The 22,546-nt window shown below is 41.4% G+C and overlaps 2 protein-coding genes across 18 annotated transcripts in view; both read right to left on the reverse strand.

The window, feature by feature from the left end:
* The window catches only part of LOC126920489 (mitochondrial basic amino acids transporter-like), a 154,174-nt gene that overhangs the window by 82,879 nt on the left and 48,749 nt on the right, over positions 1-22,546 (reverse strand). The gene's annotated exons all lie outside the window — the stretch shown is intronic.
* Positions 1-22,546, reverse strand: part of LOC126920482 (probable serine/threonine-protein kinase yakA) — a 383,981-nt gene that overhangs the window by 33,083 nt on the left and 328,352 nt on the right. For 13 of the 17 annotated variants that reach the window (XM_050730935.1, XM_050730928.1, XM_050730930.1 and 10 more), the window contains 3 exons: positions 6,415-6,585; positions 4,785-4,865; positions 2,366-2,551 (listed from right to left, as the gene is read on the reverse strand). In XM_050730935.1, coding sequence (XP_050586892.1) covers positions 2,366-2,551; positions 4,785-4,865; positions 6,415-6,474 — 327 coding nt within the window. In that variant the 5' untranslated portion in view covers positions 6,475-6,585. The remainder of the gene's footprint in view (positions 1-2,365; positions 2,552-4,784; positions 4,866-6,414; positions 6,586-22,546) is intronic. The other 4 variants (XM_050730929.1, XM_050730941.1, XM_050730940.1 and 1 more) reach the window with 1 other exon arrangement.

A 22,546-nucleotide genomic window follows, 5' to 3' on the forward strand; every position in this document is an offset into this window, starting at 1 on the left:
TAATTCTCAGAATTTTTCTTCGAATAATGTTTATGTAAAAATACATAGCTACATATTTCGAGAGTCGTTTGAACAATCGCTAACCATCGATTTTTCTTCTTCCTCTCTGTTTTTGCAGAAAAACAAAGAGAATAGAGCGGGAGAGAGAGAGAGAGAGAGAGAGAGAGAGAAACAGCAGAGATTTCTGTAGCTGTCCATTTGCGCACGAGTTGGTCTCGTTACCGGTCCAATACACGGAAAACGTATTAAATTCGCTTTCTACGAAGAGCAGTTTCTTGTTCCGGAGAAAAAACGGAGAGGGAAGCTCCATTTCACAAACGATCCGCGAGAGTTTCGCGCGCCGATACTCTACCAGCCCCCAAGCCGCCCCTTTGCTCGCCGATTTTATTCATTTTCTCTGCGATACCGCCGCGTGAAACTTGCTAATTCCGCGAAAGCCATCGGGTGAAAGAAACGATACAGGCTCCGGGGAAATCTATAAACTCGAACATTATAAAACTTATAACAAGACAAACGCTTACCAATTTTTTCGAGACTAATGCACACGCGCGTCCATACGTTAAGAAACATTATCGTCCCTTTACGTTTTACGCGCGTTCCTTAGCAAGAGATCGGAACATTTGCGAGTCTTAGTTAAATCCGTCGTTATCCGTCGTTATCGTTTCGGGGGATGAAAATATCTACACCGTACCTCGTAGACGTTGCTTCAGAGACACGATGCAATTTTATTGGTTTGTCTCGACGAACTATGGAAATACGATTCTTGTTAGAGTTTATCCCTCTGCTGGTGCTTGTGATAGTTGGTGGGTAGAACGAGGAGGGATCGCATTTGAAATTGTGAAATTGGTTATGTTTCTTAATTTTTCATCGTCGTTCTACTTGCCCATGCTTTACGTACTGTTCTTGGACTTTATTTTACTTTGTTTTCGATCGACTGTTCTCGAAGAGACTCATCGAAGATCGTCGCATATTTCGTCCAGTATCTTACAACTTACCCTCCTCTCTAATAATAATAGTAATTATCATCACGTTTTTTTTTATCGTTGCCATTAATAGTTGCTTTGAACGAACTTTATCCAATATACAATTTCCAAAAAACGAAAAAAAAAAAAAAAAGAAAGAAAAAATAAGAACCGGTCGCCACTGGCGACACTATCCTCGAGAACTCTATCCTCTACCGTCGTGTAATGCAATACTCTTAATCGAAATTTCCGTACATCATATACGTACAGTGCTATAATAACCATAAGTGATTACTAAAAAGATTATATAGAAATCGTAGAGTCACAACGTTTATCAAGGCATCCGATAGAATTGCCTAGTTTCACTCTCGAACTTCGTGTCCTTGTCTAGGAACACGATTCTCCATTCTGTTTCGTCATTAACGAGCTTCGTTTCGCTCCAATTCTCCTGGCTACGAACGATCTGTGAAATCATCGCCACGGTGCAATTTCGTACGGATGATCCGGCGCGATGTAATTAAGCTTCCGACAATTCGATCTCGAACAGCATCGAAAAATAATTTGCTCGTCCAGCCGGAATGGACGACAACGAAGCTGAATATTTCGCGAGGTGTTTCTTTGTTTGGGGGAGCGGGGGTTATACATATGCTTCACATCGCACGCGGATTACACTATTTATTGGATATAATGTATATAAATATAAGATTTATCCTGGGTTGTCGAACGTATTTCTCCTCATCTTGCTCGTGATTTTTTGAAGGATCAATGAGAGCCAGCTAGAAATACCTTCCAGCCTAGGGGTTGTTGCCTCTTTTCCCTTTAAAAAATCTCGATATTCTCGCGAAAAATTTCAAAATTAACCTTAACCGGTCTCTTCTTGCTAAAAGTATAAAAAAATAAACGAAAATTCGTCCGATATCGAAGCAAACTCGGCATATGGTAGGTGACCAGACATCGATCCAATAGAAAATCCGCGAAAAAGCAACGAGGCACAAATGGAACGATCTATAACCACGCCAATGATATAAACGCGCGAAAGGAAGATAAAAGGTAAAAGAAAAAGAAACAAGGAAAGAAGAGAACTGCATCGACGATCGATTTCAATAATACGCGTGGACGTAGATCAGGTTGTGGATCGGGTGATGGTGGGCGTGAGGATTGTGCAAGGGGGTACAGAAGGAGGTAGTGGTGATAGTGGTTGGGGATGGTGGATGATTGACAGATTGCATCGTGGAAACGGGCGACACCTGATTGGGGGGACCGGCCGGCACTTGGTACACGGTATTGGGCGCGGCCATCGGGCACCTTGAGGCCCCGGCTGCGCCGTGTTGGGCCCCATGCTGTTGTTGTTGTTGTTGTTGCTGTTGTTGTTGTTGTTGAATGTAGTTTGGTGGTAGACATACCTCGAGGCGGTCGGTACGTGGCATCTTCTGCGGCATCGCCACCGTCTGCGGCACCACGCCTAATGGGCTTCCGACTCCTGTTGGATCCGCCGGGCCCATGATCGCTGGCATGATCGGACTAGGCGCAAAATACGGGCTGTACGTGTTGCCAACTTGAGGCATACCAGTCAAGTACGGATTCGTCGCCTGCGAAAACACACCCGGAAAGTATCCAGGTAACACGGATTAGAACAAACCTATCCCCACCTACGCTCCACGCGATGTCGCCATCGTATGTGCCCCGCAATTTTATTATGCTAGAGCTCTTCGCTTCTTTTACCCCCTTATTCTATCCCTGACATAAGCGCGGTACAGTAGCCCCACCCTTATTTTAGCTGTGCTATTCGTGAACAACAATTTTGTATTGTCAATATTGCGGTCAATGTGATCGAGACTTTGCGAGACGTTTCACAGATAATTAGTATTAAAAATTAAGAATCAATTTACGATTAAAACCATCCCGCAAACAGACTTTGCTTCGATCAACGAATATTATATCTCTCCTTTTATAAACCATCGAAGAATACGCTATTCTTTTCATCGCGGAAAAAAATTGCATACCATCGCGAAGGACCGTGACGATACACGGTCTATTCCACTCGTACAGAATTAAAACGAATTTAATTCATATATATATATATGCAAGGAAAACAATTCAGCTAAAGAATTATAGAAGATCAAAGAATATGAAATTTAGTTCAAAAGTTAGTAAAATTCAGTGGCGAAGATTTTTCCGATTCCTCAAAACTAAACAACGAGCAACGATGTAAACGCTTGATCAAACGATTCGGACATCTGGATCAAATTATCTCGAGCGTTCAATTATCCCGTATGAATCGAGCTAACAACGATTTTAACCAATCTAGAGGAAAATTGCAACGAGTGGAAATTAGCGAAGAAAAGAATAGAATATATGGCTCGCCAAGTCTTAATCGTTCCTTTCTTTCTCGGTGGTAACCGCTACTTTGAACGACAAGCGCGCGTTCCCATAAGAAGCGTTTGGTTTTGCAGAGAACGGGCTTCCCAGAACCGAAGCCAGGTAATTTGAAGCGCAGCCGAATGAGCTGAACGCCCGTTCCTTCTTCTTCTTCTTAAGGACCTGTGTGCTTGTATCCTTCGAACTTTCGCCGAGTTCACGCCATCACGTGGTATAGAAGCTTCCAAGGCAACCGAGGAACGCTAACCGCCGAAAAACTTTCAACTACGCGATAATGGCCGTTGTCCCGGAAAACGATTTTCGAGTTACTCTCCGGGCAAACAATAATCTATTGGCGGCAAGTCAGCGTACCTCGATTATTCGCCATTTGCTCGCGTTTCTCTCGTTCTTCAGTCGATTTCCCGTGTCGAATCGACGCTGCATCCAACGATCTTACTGAATCAAATGACATATTACGATTTTGTATACATTTAATTACGGTGGAAATTGTTCAAAGCGATAAAGATTGCCCGATTTAAAAACGAGAAAATATATCTTTATTTTCTTCTTCTCGCATAAGATAATAATATGTATATACCTTGTTTATAACTGCAGTTCAGGTCTCAGTTACGTTGTCCGTATAAATAAAAAAAAATAAAAAAAAAAAAAAAAATAAAGAAAAATTTAACATGTACGATATTCATATCCTTCGTCTTGTTTATACTATAAACCCCTTGTATATACGATATATTTGTTCCCAAAAACGCGATGTTAAAATTTTCTATAATCAATAATTTTACAAAAAAAAGTTCAATCTATTATTTCTTCCTACATGTTCTGAATAATTGTTACGTATATACATATACGATCTTATCGCGTATTCAAAAGTTCTAGAAAAAAATTACGTTCTTAAAACGTATTGTATGGAAAAATAAGCAGAATAGAATAAGTAGATATTATCGAATTTAAACATATTTTATGGAGAACGAGAGAAACTCGGCGATTTAACTCTTTGTTGGCCGCAAAATAATTCATGCTTTCGAGGAAAACCCTCTAAAGGAAAAACTTTATCGTGACATACAGAGAAATTTCTTATATTTCGATAAAAACAAAACGAAATATTTCGTAAAGCATGCAGATCAAGTCTCAATCTTAATTTACAGTGCGGCACTCTTTTAAAAACAAGTCGAAGCTTTCATACAAACGCTTACTAGACTTACAGGCACACTAACTTGCGCGACAGCGACGCCATCTTACAAATCTCTTTCTTTCTAATTACTTTCTAATCATACACATTAAAATTAAAGATTTTTCAATAAAATTTATATATAATAACGATTACGCTAATAAGAGAAAAAGGATATATGTAACGGTTCGAGTAGATTTGTTTTGGAGGGTAGGCGCCGTCGCGTGCACTTTAATTAACTAAAAAATTAGTGGAAGCCAACCAAAACCAGGAGTTACCATAAAGGCGTGGGTAGCGAGAAGTTGCTGCTGGATTTGCTGTTGAAGGTGATGGTGTGGTGCCGGAGGTGCCGGTGCCTCCTGTTCACCAATGACGTAATTGGAGAACACACCAACAATCAACCACAACCACGAGAGCCACAGCGGCAAACATAGGGGACAGACAGGCAGTCATACGAGTAGTATAGGGTTCGATGTCACGTAGCAACGACTATGAATTATTATGTCATGAAATAAAGAAGTAGGTGGGCGTAATTATGATGGTTTGATTTCTTGGTGAAAATTTCCTTTAGACGCCGAGATATCATTACTGGGGAACGAAATTTTTCGTTATTCACAACCTTTAAACGTTTCATTTTTTGCACGTGCACGCATTCGAAAGAGAGACGACTCTATTAACCCCTTGCCTTATAATATCGAGTCGTAATATACTTGTTCAACGAAGGTAGATCAAAGAAGGCAGGCTCTAACTTTAGTTTTAGATTGACAAGTATGAAAATGCGTACAATTTGTCGATATACCGCATCCGATATGGCGTTGCAACATTCTTCCATTACAAACACAGGAGTAATTCGGAACACTTGTTACTCAAACGTTTTGCTTTTCAAGATCCGACGATGTATATTTTATCTCTTGTTAACGATTTTACATGTTATTTAGCCGATAATCGATAATCGAACATATTATTTGCGACAAACGAAAAGTTTCGTTACTAGTAAAAATTAGCAACATTCGTGTTTTACCCAGCAAACGCGAAAACATCGTTACAGGCAAGGGATTAAACGATTGATCATCTTTCGTAATTTACATATTTATCGCTATAATTTCTTTCTTTTTTCAATAATTGCAGTAGATTTTGTGGATTCGCCAAATGGTATGTATTATGATTTAAAAAAAAAAAAAGAGAAAAAGAAATACTTTGACGAACCAACAAAATAATCGTTTGCTTTTTTAATGTATTATGTCGTGGTATCCGACGGCAATCTAGGAGAACTAATAATTGTAACTACGTTCTTTTCTCTATTTAGCTATTTGATTTTTCAACAAATATTGACTGTCTATCGAGAATCATGGATAAATTAAAGGAATAGGGGGTGACACTGACCAAAAACATGCGGCGTGCTAAAATTTACTCTCTGAGGTTTTATCTTTCGGTGCAATGCCCGCAAATATAAAGAACGTCGGCAAATAAGAACGACTAGGTGTGATATTCTTCAAGAATTTTAATCGATTCGTGTCTAACTTAGATATCGGAGCACACGAAGCAAGATATTCTTCGATAAAGTCTAAAATTTTTAAAATATGTATATGCTAATTTTTAAAATGTATATCTTATCGAGACATTAACAACGATAAAATCTGCCAAAGAAATGATTTGATCGAATATTCAGCGAGTCAAAGAATCTTTAATTATCATAGCACAAATATAATTTTTGATAAGAAACTGGCAGCGGTACACCTTATCGTTGATCATTTACGTGGCGTTACCTACCAAAAAGGTAATCTAGTGGTAGTCGTCGACTAACACAGACAAAACTCAAGATCTCTCGATCGTGGTAAAAAGAAAAATGTGTGGATGTGTGAACAGCAGAAGACGTGGTGCAACGAATGTGTTAAAGTTCGGACATACCACTGCTGGTACCTGACCAGGCACTAATGGTTGGGCCGGTGTAAGGCCCATCTGCTGCATGAGCGCATTCTTCAGAGCTAAATGATTACGCCCGTTTATCAAAAGCTGGTCCTTCAGGTGCTGCGGTGGATGGAAATATTTGCACGGCGGTTTTTCACGATTACATCGGCCCTGAAACAGAAATAAAACCCGATATGTTACGATCGACTCTGGACATCGTGTCTACGGACGTAGATCGCCTTTCACGCATATATAGGCTACGTTTCGTACGTATAAGTACGAAAGAGAGTATCAAATCGAAAGAACAGGATTCCTTTCCATATGTATCTAATAGATATATCGGATTATAGTCGCTTTTGGCGCAGATAAAATGTTATCATCGATAAAAGTAGATAAGATTCAAGGATAGCATAGAATTAACAAGAGACGTTAACGCAGGATATTCCTCTTCGGGCACATAAGGACTCGAGCTTGTACAAGTGGCAGAGGAGCACGATTAAACGCAATTTTAATTACAGACCCTTCTCCACCGTGAACAATATTCCCACGAAAGGTCCACGCGTGCGATAACACGGCACCATTACACGCGTCGCAATGTAATCGCGCAGTAATCTTATGTGCGCACACAGCCTATCTGCAATTTGCCCGTAAGTGAAACACGCTCACGTACAAGTGGTTTATAATGCAGCTAATATCGAAAGCTCTGCCTTCCTCTCTCTAGATTTTCCGCCCTCTCGTAACTTGGGTGCCGTAGCGAGCTTTAACGTGATTTCAGGCTTCTGCGCATCGTTGCGCTGCTGTGCGAGTAAGTGGTATAATTGAAAAAGAAAAAAAAAAAAAAAGGAGAAGGAGAGAGCAATATGATTCAAAAAGTTCCCATTAAAGATTCAGAAAAATGTAGTTCTCGTTGGAAATTCGAAATATTGGAATTAAAACGGTGTTTATGGTTCTTTAACAACAACGAAGGCAACGAAATTAACATCGATTTACTATTCTACAATAGCGTTTCATTCGACACGACGGGTTCGAATAAGCTACTTTTAAGCCAGGTTACATCTCGACAACCATGACACGGAAGTTCGCGTGGAAGTCAGAGATGGATAAGCAGGTCGATAGGACGTAATCCCTATTCATCGCATCGTGAAACAAGTGTCAAGACGCGTTTGCGTCAAATGAATGTACACTCGTTGAAAATGCATCCTGTCGATTTTTCTTCGCTTTGTCCTAAATCGTTCGTTGGTTTGCGCGAAACACGTATTAGAAGCTTTTTATGACGATAATTTTTAATTGCAAGTCCTCAATGATATCGGCAAGTAGCGACTATTGTCACTAATAATATTATTGAATTGAAAGTAATTTCGTCAAATTAGATCGGCTAAGATTATCGATCTTGCGCGGGCATCTTGACATCATTTTTTAACGACACTCTGCACAGAGTTACAGGCAGAAGGAAGAAAGGAAGATCATAGGAAAGTAAGGAGCGGAGAGGACAGAAGATACGAAGAAGATTGGAGACAGAGGATTGAGGAAGAAAGAGAGAGAGAGAGAGAGAGTCAGAACAAGGTCAGGCGGTGTCACGATGGTACTAATTAGACCCTAACAATATTAGTTCAGGTAAGACGTCTAGGATGGCGAAGGTGAGGCAACAGCAGCCGGTAGGCAGCCGTGCTTTCTTACGGAAATCCAGTGGCTTTCCATAATAGCAGCTTGCAAGCGTGAAACCGACCTCAGAGGGTGGGCTCGTCTGTGAAGGGATGCCTCCTCAAATATCGCCTAATTAAGCACATTCGAGGAGTTTCGAGGAATAATGTGTACCAGCCAGCGAGAAACTTTCGACCCACTGAGAACGCAATTGCCCCTCATCTCCTTCTCTCTCCTCTACCTTCTCTCCTCTCTGCTTTTACGTATAGCTGTTTCTATCTTCTATCAACGTTTCTAACTTTTCTCTTCTATCTTCTTGTTTTCTTTTCTGTATTTAGTACCAGTTCACTTCCTACTTAATTTATCGCTTCGCTCTTTTCTTTATCTTTTTCTCTATGTTTCTTTTTCTTCTGCTTTTTACCTTCTTTGCTATATATACAGGCATCTTTCCACTTTAGCACGATTTTCATCTTTGCTCTTACCTCCTTTCGTCTTTTCCGCCCTCGCTGCGATATAAACGAATGTCGAGCGTGAAAACTATCGCCGCTAACACCAACGCGAACAAGCCGCGAGTTTTTTTCATAAACGTCGAAGCGGAACTCTTTGCTCGGGACAAACTACGAGTTGAACGGTTGTACGAACGTTGTCTAGCTTATTTGCGATGTTTTAGCGGTTTGACGATTACAGCAAAGAGCCAGAAAAATTTGATTTTCTACAACGAAAGTATATTTGTATTTTGTTCGTTTGGCCTTTCACCAATCACCATAGCCAATCTACGTATAATTTATAACATTGCGCAAATCGATAGTTCATAGATTCCACTAGATTCTTGCGATTAGTCTAACATCTATTTCGATATTTAGTTTCACAGATCAATTACTTGCAACAGTATTTCACAGAAAAAGGCATTACATTAGGTTTTATACGAAGTATTATACTAGAATGTGAGAAACTATGTAGAGATTCCATAACAGATAACCTGCTACTTTCCAATCATAGAGCAATAATAAACGTAAATCGATTCGAACACTCGAAAATGATACGCAGCAGCGATGCAAATGTCGCGTTCCACTCGGGTAATAACACTTATCAAACTTTTCTGAAATATCACGCGATACACGCGTTATTCTAAAGCCTCGATTAATTTCGGGACGATCTCCCGCGCTTTCTCGTAAAGGATTCCTCTTCGCGGTGGGGAACGCAATCGCGAAGAACATAATCTTCGATTGCTGCGCCGAAGCTCCTGCCAGACTCTAACATGGCGTCGGTTGAACTTAATAATAAACAGAGGAACGCATTATCATCGGGATGCAAATAACGGTAGTTTCCTTGGAATTTAAAGCGAGCGTATATTTTAGACGGTGCTAACTGGCGAGCGTAGTATTAAAGTTGATTTAAAGGGTCTACTGATAAGAAACAGCATTCTCCGGGGAACCATGCGAAATGTTCCTTCCCTCCTAATTTTAACGAAACTTTAATGATATTTAGGGGAGGAGAAGATATATGTATGTATAAATACGGCGTCACAATAAAGAGATTTAACGCTTTGCGAATTTACAGTACTCGTCGAGTGTAGGTAAATACCACGTAAATTCTAAAATCAATCTTTACAACGAGGAATGCAAAATGTTTACCGATACCGAATGCTTTATTTATAGTAATTATTAGTTTAAGTTTTTAATCAAAAACGGTACGTTACCATGTAACTAGATTAAAATACCGATTATAGAGAATTAGTTAAATTACCAGCAAATGGAACAAACGTTGGATAATATAAATACACGAGTATATTATTATTACGCATCCGTTGCATGGCGTAACAGAAGATGGCGATTAAAGTAGATCTCGCTACATTTACGAGCAAATTGCTGGTTACGGAAACAAGAGTACGAGGTAAGGGTGAGAAGGTGAAATCGAGGGGATGGAAAATCAACCGGACGGCCTAAATCGGAGGTTACCGACACCTCAGCTGGCATTCGTTCGTACATAAATCATTGATCCAAAGCGGGCAGGTGTACCACGAGCAAAAAATATTCCACTCGGAGGAGAATGGTCAAGTAACTCGAACCTTCTAACAGTTTCGACTTTCTGGCGTCACTGAGGGAGCGGCGGAGAAAGAAGACAGAGTGCGAGATGGGGTCGACTCAATTACAGTCGCTGAACGACGCGATAATTGGGATCAAGATTGATTGTCTTCCTTTCCGTTGGTCTGACCTTTCGCGAGCGAGAAAACAACTGCTGCCTGTTCTTTTCTCCGCTCCTATACCCAAGCTTGAACGTGCGAACGGTCGTGGCCCCACTCGAACAAATTGTTACCGCAACGGAAACATATGCTCGAGGGATACACGTCGAAAGTCTCATTGCATTTGCATTTGTTAGGAGCGCCGTGAACGTTTTTGAATTAAGTAGAATAAGAAATTGAAGAAAAAAGATTTTACGCGTGATATTTTCTATGCCAACCTTTGAAATCCGTTACTATAGGTAAAGTAACGGGGTATAAGATTTTTTATACGCTAAAATTCGTAACTTTCAACGGCGAAATTAATTTGAACGAAATTATGTCCGTGTCAAATTTCGCGTTAGTTTCGTCAAATATAGAAGCAACATCAAAGACGACGATGAAAAACTGTTCTAGAGAGGATAACTAATATTTTTACCGAACGTTGCCCTGGTATCACCGTTTCAGATCGTGGATGCGTTTAATCGAATGAATAACGAATCGAACGATTCAAAGGCGGGATTTGTGGTTGAAAACTAGAGAGTAGGGCGAAATGCCTGCAGCGATAGTTAATTTTAATTTAGGTTGTGTTAGGGGATTTGTTTGCACGGGCCGAGCGAGAGTATAGATACAGACATAAAAGCTTGACGTGAAGAATTAAAGTATGAATATAAAAAATGCGAGTGAAAATATTTGCAAGTTGGAAAACTTCGTAAACTCGATTCTTACAACCCCGCAATCGTCCCAAAAAGACAAACGAAATCAAATATTTTTCTCTGGAAATCTTCCTGAAAGCGTCAAAAAGGATCCCGACCAAACATACCCTCCCAACAGTCTTAAAAAACGAGAGGGAAGAAAGTAGACGGAGCGGTAAGACGACAAACAAGTGAGAAATGTAGAAAAACGAAGAAAGGGAGAGAGAGATAAAGGCAGCAGGAGGGATGGTAGGGAATGCTCGCTTCATGGTTGCAGAAGGTCGACGTCGAGCAACCTTTTTCACCTCGATAAAGCCTTGTCGTCGTAGGTGGTCGACGAACACGATCCTTCAGACTCCGGGCTAACCCCGCTTTATAACCTCTCACCCGTCTTCCCTTCGCCTCTGATGCGCTTCACGTCTCGCGAGGGTGGAGTCACACGCCGAAAGCGGAAGATCGGTTGTCGTTGAAAGAGCAAAAGTATCATAGACAGGATGATAGAGAGTAACTGGCACATCGAACGGGTCAGAAGAGGCGTTCGAAGCGACGAAACGAAGAAGCGAAAGAGAATAAAGATACGAGAAAGAAGAAGAGGAAGAGGCAGAAGGGGAAGAAGAAGCGGAAGAAGGGGAAACGGGGGAGAAGCAGGAGGAAGTACCGAAGTGTGATAGCGAGGAAATGGGAGAGACGCAGGAAAGCACAGAGGAGCGCTGCAAGGGCTGCAAGGCCGGGTGGCCAAGATTACTAGGATTTGCGCGTAGATTTGCATATCGATTTTCCTGTGCAACGGTGTCGTATGACGGCAAGCAGCGCGCGATTTCCCTTAATTTCGTCGAGGGAACTAGCTACGACATTAGCCTCGTGGCTACGTTTAAACACGCTTGTTTCACACCGATATAGCTTGCCAAAATTTCTTCCCCTTTCTCTCTCTCTCTCTCTCTCTCTCTCTCTCTCTTCCTCCTAAGTATATACGTGTATTTGGTTCACCGTGTACGCGTTTCTCTGTTCGTTGATGCTCATAAAAATGTTAAACCTGTTAACTACTGTAGCAATCGTATAAATCGTATTTGCATCGCAAAGTGTAAGTATCGGGCATTCGGATGGAATTAGGTTAATCGATGGATGTTGTAAGTTGAGAGACGATATGTCTGCAACTATGACATGTTTCTATAATTTTTCGTTCGTAAGTGAATTCGTAAGAATCGATCGTTTTGACATAATTTATAATCGCAGCTAATCGTTTTCGCGCGAAATAAGAATAACTGAAGGCGTTATTATTTTATAATTATTCGATGGCGAGAAACGTAATTGCGTTTTCTCGCATCGAGAAATAATTTTGAAAAACACGGATAAACGCGTAAAAGATACAACGACGTAATAAAGCAATCCAATTAATTTTAACAAAGGCCGTTTAATTATGAAACGATATTGCTTACATGTGATCATTCTTGTTACTTCGATTAGCTTTTAACTAAAGTAGTTTTCCGAGTTTCAGTATTTGATATGTAATTTTTTCTACAATTCTTTATAATCAACAAGATATAAGATACGATTATACAATTATATGAATTGAATTTTCTTCTTTTGTTGTATGATATATTATTATTTTCGCGTCAAAAGTATTTACTCGTTTTGACTACGAACAATCAAAAGGGCCGCGTCCAGTCAAAATAATAAAATTAATTAAATTATACTCGTTGAGAAACTCGAAGCATCTAGGCATTAATGAGATTAAATCTTTAGAATATCGTAAAAGTTGGATCGTTTGAGCTTCGAAGAGTGGAAAGCAGCGACGCGACGTCTAGATAAATTGATGAGCTGCATAAAAATTGCGAAAAGAATGCACGTTGTTCGATCGGAATCGAAAACTCGGCGAGGAGGGTGCGCGTTTCGGTTTAATTTTTCAGTAGTAGAGAAAAATGACCGGACGTCGAAGAAAATCTGGGACATTAGTCCCACGGCTGCGTTAAATGCGCTCCGCTACGCGACTATACTATTTTTCATCTTGTCCCCCGAAATTACCATAACGAACTCAGGAGAACGATAGTAAGAAGAAATCAGCGATGGCCAAGATTTATCACAGTATTTAAATTCTTACGTGAGAAATTTTCGAACAGTACCTTTGATTCCGATATTCGAAAGGAATTCTCCGATCGATGATATTGTTGAGATATAGTTGCGCATCACCGAGTAATCTTTTCCGTACAACGACATTATCAAGTATGATTGTAGCGGCACACGAATCAGAGGACAATTCAAATCATGTTACGCCTATATATACGCCTGTTATGGAAGGATTCAAAGGTTCCATCGAACAGCTATATTTTATATAGTTTTTCAAGGATATAAGGGAGATTTGTTAAGAAACCACGGCAGGACGTAAACACGATATACGAGAAAATCGTATTAGCCGATATGAGATGAGATTCGAAAGTACGCGGAGTTGCGTAATGAGGAAGGGTCGAAGGAAAGGAAAAAGGAAGAAAAAAAGTTTCCTCGTTTATCCTTAAATTTCGAGCGATCGTAGATTCGAGCTAGCTAGCTGGTACGTACATATACATAAATACATATATACATACAGATGCCACGACGTTGATCAGGGAACAACGTCATGTTTTTCCCCTAAGTAATCCAGATAACAAAGTTCCTCTCAATCTGGCCTATCATCGCGCCAATATCCGCTGGCTGCGTCCCGTGCCGCCATCTCGATATTTCCTTCGGCAAAAGAGGCTCCGTTGTTGATCGCATTACTTGCTCCCGAGAAAGGATATTGCGAAATAGAGAGCCTTTTCGTTGGCCCTTACCTTGTATACGATTAATTCTCTCTACGTGTACGAAATTAACGCTGTCTCACGAAGGTCAATACAACGCTCTTTCTACCCTTTTGTCACACCCTTCCTTTTTTAACGGTAATATCGAGTTAAAGCATACACTTGCCTGGCATTTCTTTCTCAAAGATGAACATTTTATCCCCTTTCGGGCATTTTTATCACAAGTATATATGCATAGGAGCATGCAAAAAATTCTAAAATCGAAAAGGGTAGATATAATTTGGCACAAATATTACTAATTATTCAAATAACCATTCTTTGGTAAATTAGACCGATTCTCCCTCGTAAGAACATCCCGTAAATCCGAACGATTCGGCCAATTCCTCTTTAACGAAACTTTAACGAATAGCAATGGACGAACACCTTGGATCTCGGGCAAACAGAGAAACAAGAGCGCAACGCGAAGAAACTTTTTACAGGATTTCGCAACGATGGACAGGCAACAGCTGGATGCCTATACGCTTTCGCAAAGAGCGGCGGGAATGACGGGATAAAGTGGTCGACGAGGGACAAGGGGAGTTTCGGGCCGAGTTTCATACGTTTCCGGGCGAGTTTGTCACGCTCTGCTCCTAGAATTGTGGCTACAACTACCGACAAGCTTCTCTCTCTCTCTCTCTCTCTCTCTCTATCTTGTCCAACTACTCACACCCTTTCTTCTTGCTCGTTCTTCCTGGCCAGCCTTCCATATCTCCGTTTCTGTCTTCGTCTCTAAAGCTTCTCACGAACGCGGAGTTTTAGCTAAGACGAGCCGGCTGGTTAATTCGAAAAGTGCCGGCATACTACGTGCGTTCCTCCACGTGTACAACGTTCTCCTCGTGTTGGTCGTCTTAGAAAAGCTCCCTGACGCTGGTGGAAAGCCAGGCCAAATGACATCAGGGGTCCCGTTTCATTACGTCGAGAACGTGAAAGCCCAGCTGAGTCAGTGGCTATATACCCTTGGTGTAAAGGGAATTCCGTTATTTCCCTTTTTTTGCCCTTTCTTTCTTTTTCTTCCTCTTCTTTTCTCTTTTCGTTAGCTGCTAAAGATATTTCTCGGAACCACAAAGCGTTCTTTACCTCTTACCGTTTGCTTGACCGTTCGTTTAGATACACGCAACAGTCGCTAAATTATAGAAATATTTCAGATTGTATATCGATACGCGATCTCTTTCGAAGAAAGAGGGAGAAAGATTATTGGAAGAGTCTTTAATTACAACGCACGGTTCCATGTTTTCTTGAAACAAAAATACAATCTTCGAGATATGGTAGCAACGACTCGAGTAAACGGCTAACTTGGCTTAATTATCAAACGCGTAACTTGGTGGTATTTCAAGTTAATTGCAAACATACGCCCACGATGAAACAATCGCTATTATAATTTCTCGTCGCTTGTAAAAAACGAAAAGGAGGAAAAGGCACGTTGACTGCTTCGAATCGATTGAATTTTTCGTCGCGAAAGTTCCACGAACTTTCAAGCAAATGATAGCCGGCTAACAATATCCGCAGAACACGGCGAATAAACGAGAATTCGCTGTCTACCGCTTCACCAGCAGCGTCGATATAATTCCTTCAACTTTCTGCTTGACGAAACTACTTCTCAATGACGAACAACAGGAGCGGATCGTTCTGTATGGGAAGCTCGGTTCGTGGGATGAGGTTAAATGACCAATACTTCTCCGAAGCATTTCTATCCAATTGTTCGTCGCAGTTATCCACCTGAAATTCTCTTCCCTCTTTCGTTTGTCGCTGAACTTTCCTCGAAAAATGTAAAAAGATGCAATTTGCTCGAGTCGATAGCGATTGGATTTACTTGTGTTCCTTGTTTAAACAGGGATGCCTGTATCTTTACTTCTATTTATTTTATAGTTTATATATTATTCGTATCAAACTTAAAATTCAATTTCCCGAATCTCCATTTATCACAAATCGTTCGGTTCGCTTGTATAAAGCCTTGTATTAGTCCTATTAGCCGTTAATTGCTGAAAAACGTTCCACGTATTTTATCTCTTGTTGAACAACTGTTGACACGAGGGGCAGTGTATTATCGGCACGTACAACGATCCATTCAAGAGCTCTTAATGAGGCGACGAACAAATGAAAATTATTAGCGATAAATAAATTGAATCGCGAATGGTGACGAGTGGGAACAAGGTTTAAACCGAAGCAAAAATCACTCTCTCCCTTTCTCTCTCTCTCTATCTCTGATTCTCTCTTTCTCGTTGTACAAAAGCAAGTGGATCCATTCAAATCTCTACAATAACGACAGCAACAATAACAACAAGTCCCTGCGAAACGTCGATCTTTGACGATGACGCGATAAATCCAGCGGTAAATAAAGCAAATGGATATGCGAAAGCAAACATTAATTGAACGCGAAAACGATTTGCATTCCTGAAATTGAAAGATAGATAGGCAAATGGCGGTAGATCGTGAAGAAACGGACAAGTGGTTGAGGAATCGTTGTCTGCCCGTTCAGCTATCGATATATATGTAATACGTACAATAAAGCGAATCTGCAATTCATGTTGCGACAAAAAAGAACGTTTCATGGATCGATCGCGACTAAGAGAGAGAGAGAGAGAGAGAGAGAGAGAGGACGGGAAGGAGGAAAATGCGACGATTTATCAAGCACTCCGTTAGTTACATAGTGACTCGTCGTCTATTCGTTTGAATAGAAGTAATGCGATCGCTCATTTGGATCGCGTCTTTCGCTGTTTTTCCGACAGAATTAAAAAAATTAAACGACGTTGATCGAGAATCGAAAAATGCTAGTAGCGTCTCTGTGTTCGATAACGGGATAATCACCATTAGAACGGCGTATAGAGTTAGTTAGGAGGAGAAGAAGTAAATGTTCTTATTATTATTTTGTCTCATTAAATCGAGCGAAAATTTAGACAAACGTAACTGCTGTTATTAGAAAATTTGTCTTGCTTCGAGTTAATCGGATATTCTATATCATCGTCGAAACACACGCTGCGCTGCATTAGCTCGTGATATATCGCGTAAATTATTCCAGCCTTTGCACCGCTTGGATATTTGCTCTCGGAATACAAGAGTCCCCATCGTTTCCACCTCGACTCGATACACCAAGCCGAGAATTATTCGGCATCGAAATGAGATTCGGCTCGTGGCACCGCACGCGCGACATTTCGGCTTCGACCAGCCCCGAATCTCGAGGAACGTCGTGCAACTGAAGCGAAACGTGGGCGCGAACGTCGTCGTTGCGAAAGATCGTGGAATGGAATCTTGGCCATGGCGAAATTTCCAGATATCATATCCTCGCGTAAGAGGGGTTGTCGCGGTTACGTGCTCGCAATATGCAAAAACAGATTTCTCGGTGTCTGAAACTTCCATCCCGGAAGCCGCGGAGGTGCAAGGAGCCGGCATTGGTGGTTCGTTCGTTTTAACAGGAACGCGACAGGATAACAGCGTGGAATTATTAACGGCACGGTTGCAAGGACGCGACACTTTCCAACTAAATTAGAGGAACAAGTTGGCCAAGCGCGTCTCTCATTATCCTGACAAATTTCGCGTCTCCGCCGCTCCGCCGCTCCGCCACCGAAGGGGGCAAGGAGAACAGACCCGTAAAGGTGACTCCGCTTCTCCGCACGTTACATATTAATGCGTAAAAGTTAATTCCGATGCTGGAGATCATTTATGGAGATCACGAACTATATTAGTCTAGCCTATATAAGATCGTCTGATACCAGGTCTATCTCCCTACTCCGCCTCCGCCTCGAATCTGCAAAATTCTTAACCACGTTTACTCTGCCCGAGGTTCGAGTTATCACGTGCAAAACGCGAATTATTCGTCCGTACTGTATCACGTATAAGGTGGATAAGGAATTTTAACGCTACGAAGGAAACGTGTTTGACAGTTTTCGAAAAGTTTACGACGAGGAAATATAGCCAGCTAAGACTAGTTTTTAACATTTCTCGTCTTTCGTCGTACTGCGATTTCTAACCAATTTTGTATTAAATTTAAGTTCCTGTCTTTAAAGAAATCTGAAAATTCTACGATATCACAAAGTTTTCATAAAAATGTTCGCTTTTTCCCGTGGCCGTAAACGAACGGAATGAAAAAGGCATCGGAGAGCAAACACGGTTGGTAGCTTTAATCTGGAAAACATCGAAGAAGTCACGCCCGTATCGTAAACCCGACCCGCGACAGTGTGGTGAACGGAAACAGCGCGTGTGCGCGATTACACGTGATTCTGAAATACGGCCGAACGCGAGAAATTTATGTGCGGAAGGCCAATCCGTATTTCACGCCGATCGGAGAACTATGAGGCATTAAAGCGACTTCGTGGATAAAAAGTAAAGAAAAAAAAAAAAAAAGAAGAGAAGAATAAGAGAACGAACGTAACTAAACAACGATGGTGTAAGTAACGTTGGAAGTACCGGTTCTCGAATTAACGTGCGGTTAAGCGTTCGTTTAATTCAAAGATAGATATTTAAAGATAGATCAGTTAATCGGTGAGAAAAGTACAAATATATATTGGCGGAATTTTGCGAATTGAAACAAAATAACCACGACTAAAGTACAAATAAAGTAATCACCTCTTAGATAATTTTGTCTGGCGTATTAATTTATCCAAAGACTGGTCACGCATTCGAAAAAAGGTTCAACACAAACGCAACACAAACGAACCAGCAGAAGAAATATAAAGTGGAGAGTAGAAAAATAGAAAAGCCGGAAATAAAAATTGAGAAAGGCGATGGAAAACGTCGTGACAGATTTCGATTGTCGGGGTGCGGAATGCGTGGCGATAGATGAAAAGGACTTCTGGTAACAACGAGTTGTGGAATATCGGTATGACGGCTTCGCATACACGTGAATGCGCCTTACCATGAAAGGATATGACAGATCAATGCCGAAGCCAGCGAATAAACTCGCGGATAACGTAAATCAGGTATTTCAAGTAGCGGCACACTACGTACGTCAATTGCTGAAAACGTCTGATTGTAAATACTAATTAACCGCGTGAACTAGCTTTGATGGACAGGTAGCGGTCGCGTAATTGCGCTAGAAACGTCATCGAACGAAACGCCGATGAAACACGTGCGAAAATCGCGTATGGAAACGTACACGATCTTTTACACCTATTCGTGGTCTCCATTAGAACGAAACTCGAAATATCGAGCTTAACCACTTGTGCCTACTCGCTGCTCGTGTCCCCCTTTCCCCCCATGTTCTCTCTTTCTTCTCGATGCTTTATCATGACCGATATTCGATGTAAATACTCGAAATGTCACTGAAGCGGATCCGAAGTTCTTAACGTCACAGCTTTCTTATTCCCAAATATCGGTCGAGATTTTTTACACCTCGTTTCGAGAAGGAAAAAGGGATTTCTACGAAAGCTTCAACATTTATATCTCTGCGATGGTTCATTATCCGAATTCTAAGGATCATCGGCGATCTGCCGTCATCGATCCGAGGGACAGATTAAATTCCAATTTTGAGGCGAACGACGAAACACACGCGGATCCATTTTCCCTATCTAGATCCGGTGGAAAACGGACATGGGAATAATTATGCGGGAAAGCGCGCGTCCAACCGTTCTCCTTCCCTCTCCATCAGTCCTCTTCTACTCCGAATCTCAATGACCCGTTCGAAATGGAAGGGAAATTCACCGCGTGCCACGCGTCTTTCAGCCGATCTTCAACTATATACAACACTGGGTACCGTGATTGTCGTCGGATCGACGATTTAACAAGACATTTCTCCGAGTGTGAGTTATCGTTTAATGAACGCCGCTTCGACTTCGGGACGCTGAAGCACCCTAGAGTCTAGTGCAGCGTGCGGGCCTGGCTTTGCCACTCCAGGCTCTAAGGGCTGCCAACCCCCCTGATTCTCTGTCTGTCTATCTTTCTCTCTCTCTCTCTCCCTCCTCGCCCGACTCTCTGTCGTCTTTCTCCTTCTACACGCGTTACTGCTCCCTTTCGTGAGTTCGTATCAGGACCTCGACGGTTAACCGGGCCTGAGAAGTCGTGATAATTTGTACAGTGGGAGAGATAGAGAGAGCAAGAAAAGAGGCTAGGCGAGAATAGACAGAGATGGACGAAGGAAGAGAAATTTGAGTTCTTAGCGTTTGATTCGTCAGCACAATTAAACGAATTAATAGGCGTCGCTTGGCTCGTTCAACCACCCCTACTCACGAGCGAGGAGACTCTCTTCTATTTCTCTTTCTCTTTCTCTTTCTCTTGTTTTCCGTCCCTCTTAATCTCCTCGACACTGCCGATTTCAATCCCCGCCACTTCATCTCCGTCGTCTCTTCCACTACAACCAGGATAACAATCAAAGTTTGCTTGGAAATGTACCGATTTCCGCCCGCCGCAAATGGCCATCCAGCTAACCAAAAAACTTGACGCGAATTCGTCTATTCTTCGCTCGAGGACCACGAGGATCGATCTTTTTTAAATACTATATCAGCGAATTCGTCGTTTTTGTAAAATTTCGCTAACGTCGTTAGCTCGATCCCAAACGGTACGAAATATGTACTTGCGCGTAGATTAAAGAATTACATACATTGATACCCTTTTTCGACGTTCCCTCTAGATCAAAGGAAGATGTTAGACCACGGGTACAAAGAAAGGGAAAAAGAAGCCTCCGGTGCGACGCGGCGTCATCAAGAATTCTTTTTCGCACTCGCGATGCGCCGGGAATTTAGACGCAAAGGCAGGCGGAAGTCGGTCCTTTATAGAATAACAATTTAGCGAATTAGGAGGTTCAAAGAAGGCGGCGTGGCGGCTGTGCGCTGATCCTCGTGGGAAGGAAGAGTCTAGCTCCTTCGCGAAGCGGCAAATCAACCATCGCGAGGAAAGAAAGAAAAATATAACGAATACGTATAACGAAAGAACAAAGGAAGAAGATAAGAACGAGAACACTTTTCCATTCGTACACTCTTTAAAACAGAGTGACTTTTCTGAAATTGGGCGCATCAACCTATTTCGATGAAATTTTATATAAACACATCGAATCCTTTTGTTTGCATCTTTTAAACAAATTTTTTTACTCGTCGTCTAATAAACTAATTCTTCAAAGTTCTCATAAAGGGTCGAGCCGTCTGATCGAATTTTAAAAAGGTTATTCTATTTTAAAATGTGTAAGAATACTTTTTGCACTCGCTGCATATCTCCGTGCAAAAGTACGAGGACACTAGCTCATTCACGATGTTTAATGTTTAAAAAAGGTTCTATATTTTGTCTTTCGGAGCGTCTGCTTATAAGTAAAAATTAAAAGTTATAAAGTTCGATGGCCTAGAAGATAACTGCGTCTGTGAAACACAGTCTGCTGGATTCCGATTTAATTATAGCCAGTCGCTTCAAAGAAGATTCTCCAATGAAACATTCAAAATTAATTAAAAGATCGAATGGAAATTTTAAAAAAGAAGGGAAAAATTTAATGTTAACGATTTACATTTCAAAGCGTAACGTGATTGAAAATAGCACATGGCCTCGTACTTTTCAGCTAGGATATACGTAAGAATAAAGCAAGAAGGGATTCAAAGGCGTAGAAAATTTCCCGAGCTCCAAGCGATCGAAAAAGGAAACGTTAAACCTCGCGATGTTTTCTCTGTGTCTCTTGGTCCTTTTTTACTTCTTGCCAAGGTCTTAGCTTCTCTATTTCCGTCTTTTTCTCGTTCTCCGAAGCAAGCTCTTCGTCGCGCTAAGGGTTTTGCCGAACATCAAAGGGTTTCGTGACTCTGTCTACGCGCCGAATAAAACAGACACGATCCACCAAAGGCAAACCACTAAGCCCCGGGTCACGAAAAGTCCTGATTCGAATCGGTCTCGATCGATAATTATCTATCGAGATCTTCCCTTTCGGCCGTGGAACACGAATTTATCCTTCGTGCTGGTGTGAAATTTTCAATTTTCATTTTCGAAGGAAGTTTCTGAGCGGAGGTGACGCGAGATTATTGAACAACGAAAGACGAGCGCGCGTGGGAGTAGAAAGAAGAAAGCAGGTGGTAAGGACGTTTAGAAGATAGCGCCAAGACAAAAATCCAGCTACATCGTTGCTCGTAAGTATGTATACAGTATGTATATCTGTAACAGATTTGCATTCTCTTTTTATAAAATCATTTTCAATGCGCTAGTTATTCGTTATTAAAGAATTTAACAGTAGCGTATACGCTTCCATTCTTTTGCACGGGTTGTCGACATAACCAACGACATACTGATAAAATACACGATAACTTTTTAACAACAATTTCAATTAAATCGATGGACACGAATGTGTCGCATTCTCCTTGCCAATGGAATTTTTAACGTTCTCCGCGTGTCGAATTTTTGTCGCGATAGATTTTTCCGACAATTTTCCAATTTTCATTCGTATCGAGGAATAAATCGTGCCGCTAACGAAACGATAAATAATAATAGTAGTAATAAAAATGAAGTTGGCGGGCTTTTAGCGCCTCGAATGAAAATAAAGCAACCCCGTGTAATTCCGTTTCCATTATCGCAGCCATCGTTTCAAGCATATTCCCGGGGCAGCGGTCCGACAAAACAAATTTCGAAATCTGCGGGATCCGCGCCGTGTTGCCGGTGTTCATGAACGCATTATACACGTTTCGATGGGCTCATATCGCATGCACGCTACATTGATTTAATCCTCGATTCTATCGAGGCGACGTGAGCCGCGTACCAGTCTGCATAAAAAAGCAATCGGAGGGACGATGTTCATCATCTACTTTCGATCTGGATTATCGGCTGAGCGTAACGGATGAGGCGAGCATCCGAATCGCGGCTTCCACCAGTTACCT

This window comes from Bombus affinis, chromosome 9, assembly GCF_024516045.1.
Source record: "Bombus affinis isolate iyBomAffi1 chromosome 9, iyBomAffi1.2, whole genome shotgun sequence".
NCBI lineage: Eukaryota > Metazoa > Arthropoda > Insecta > Hymenoptera > Apidae > Bombus > Bombus affinis.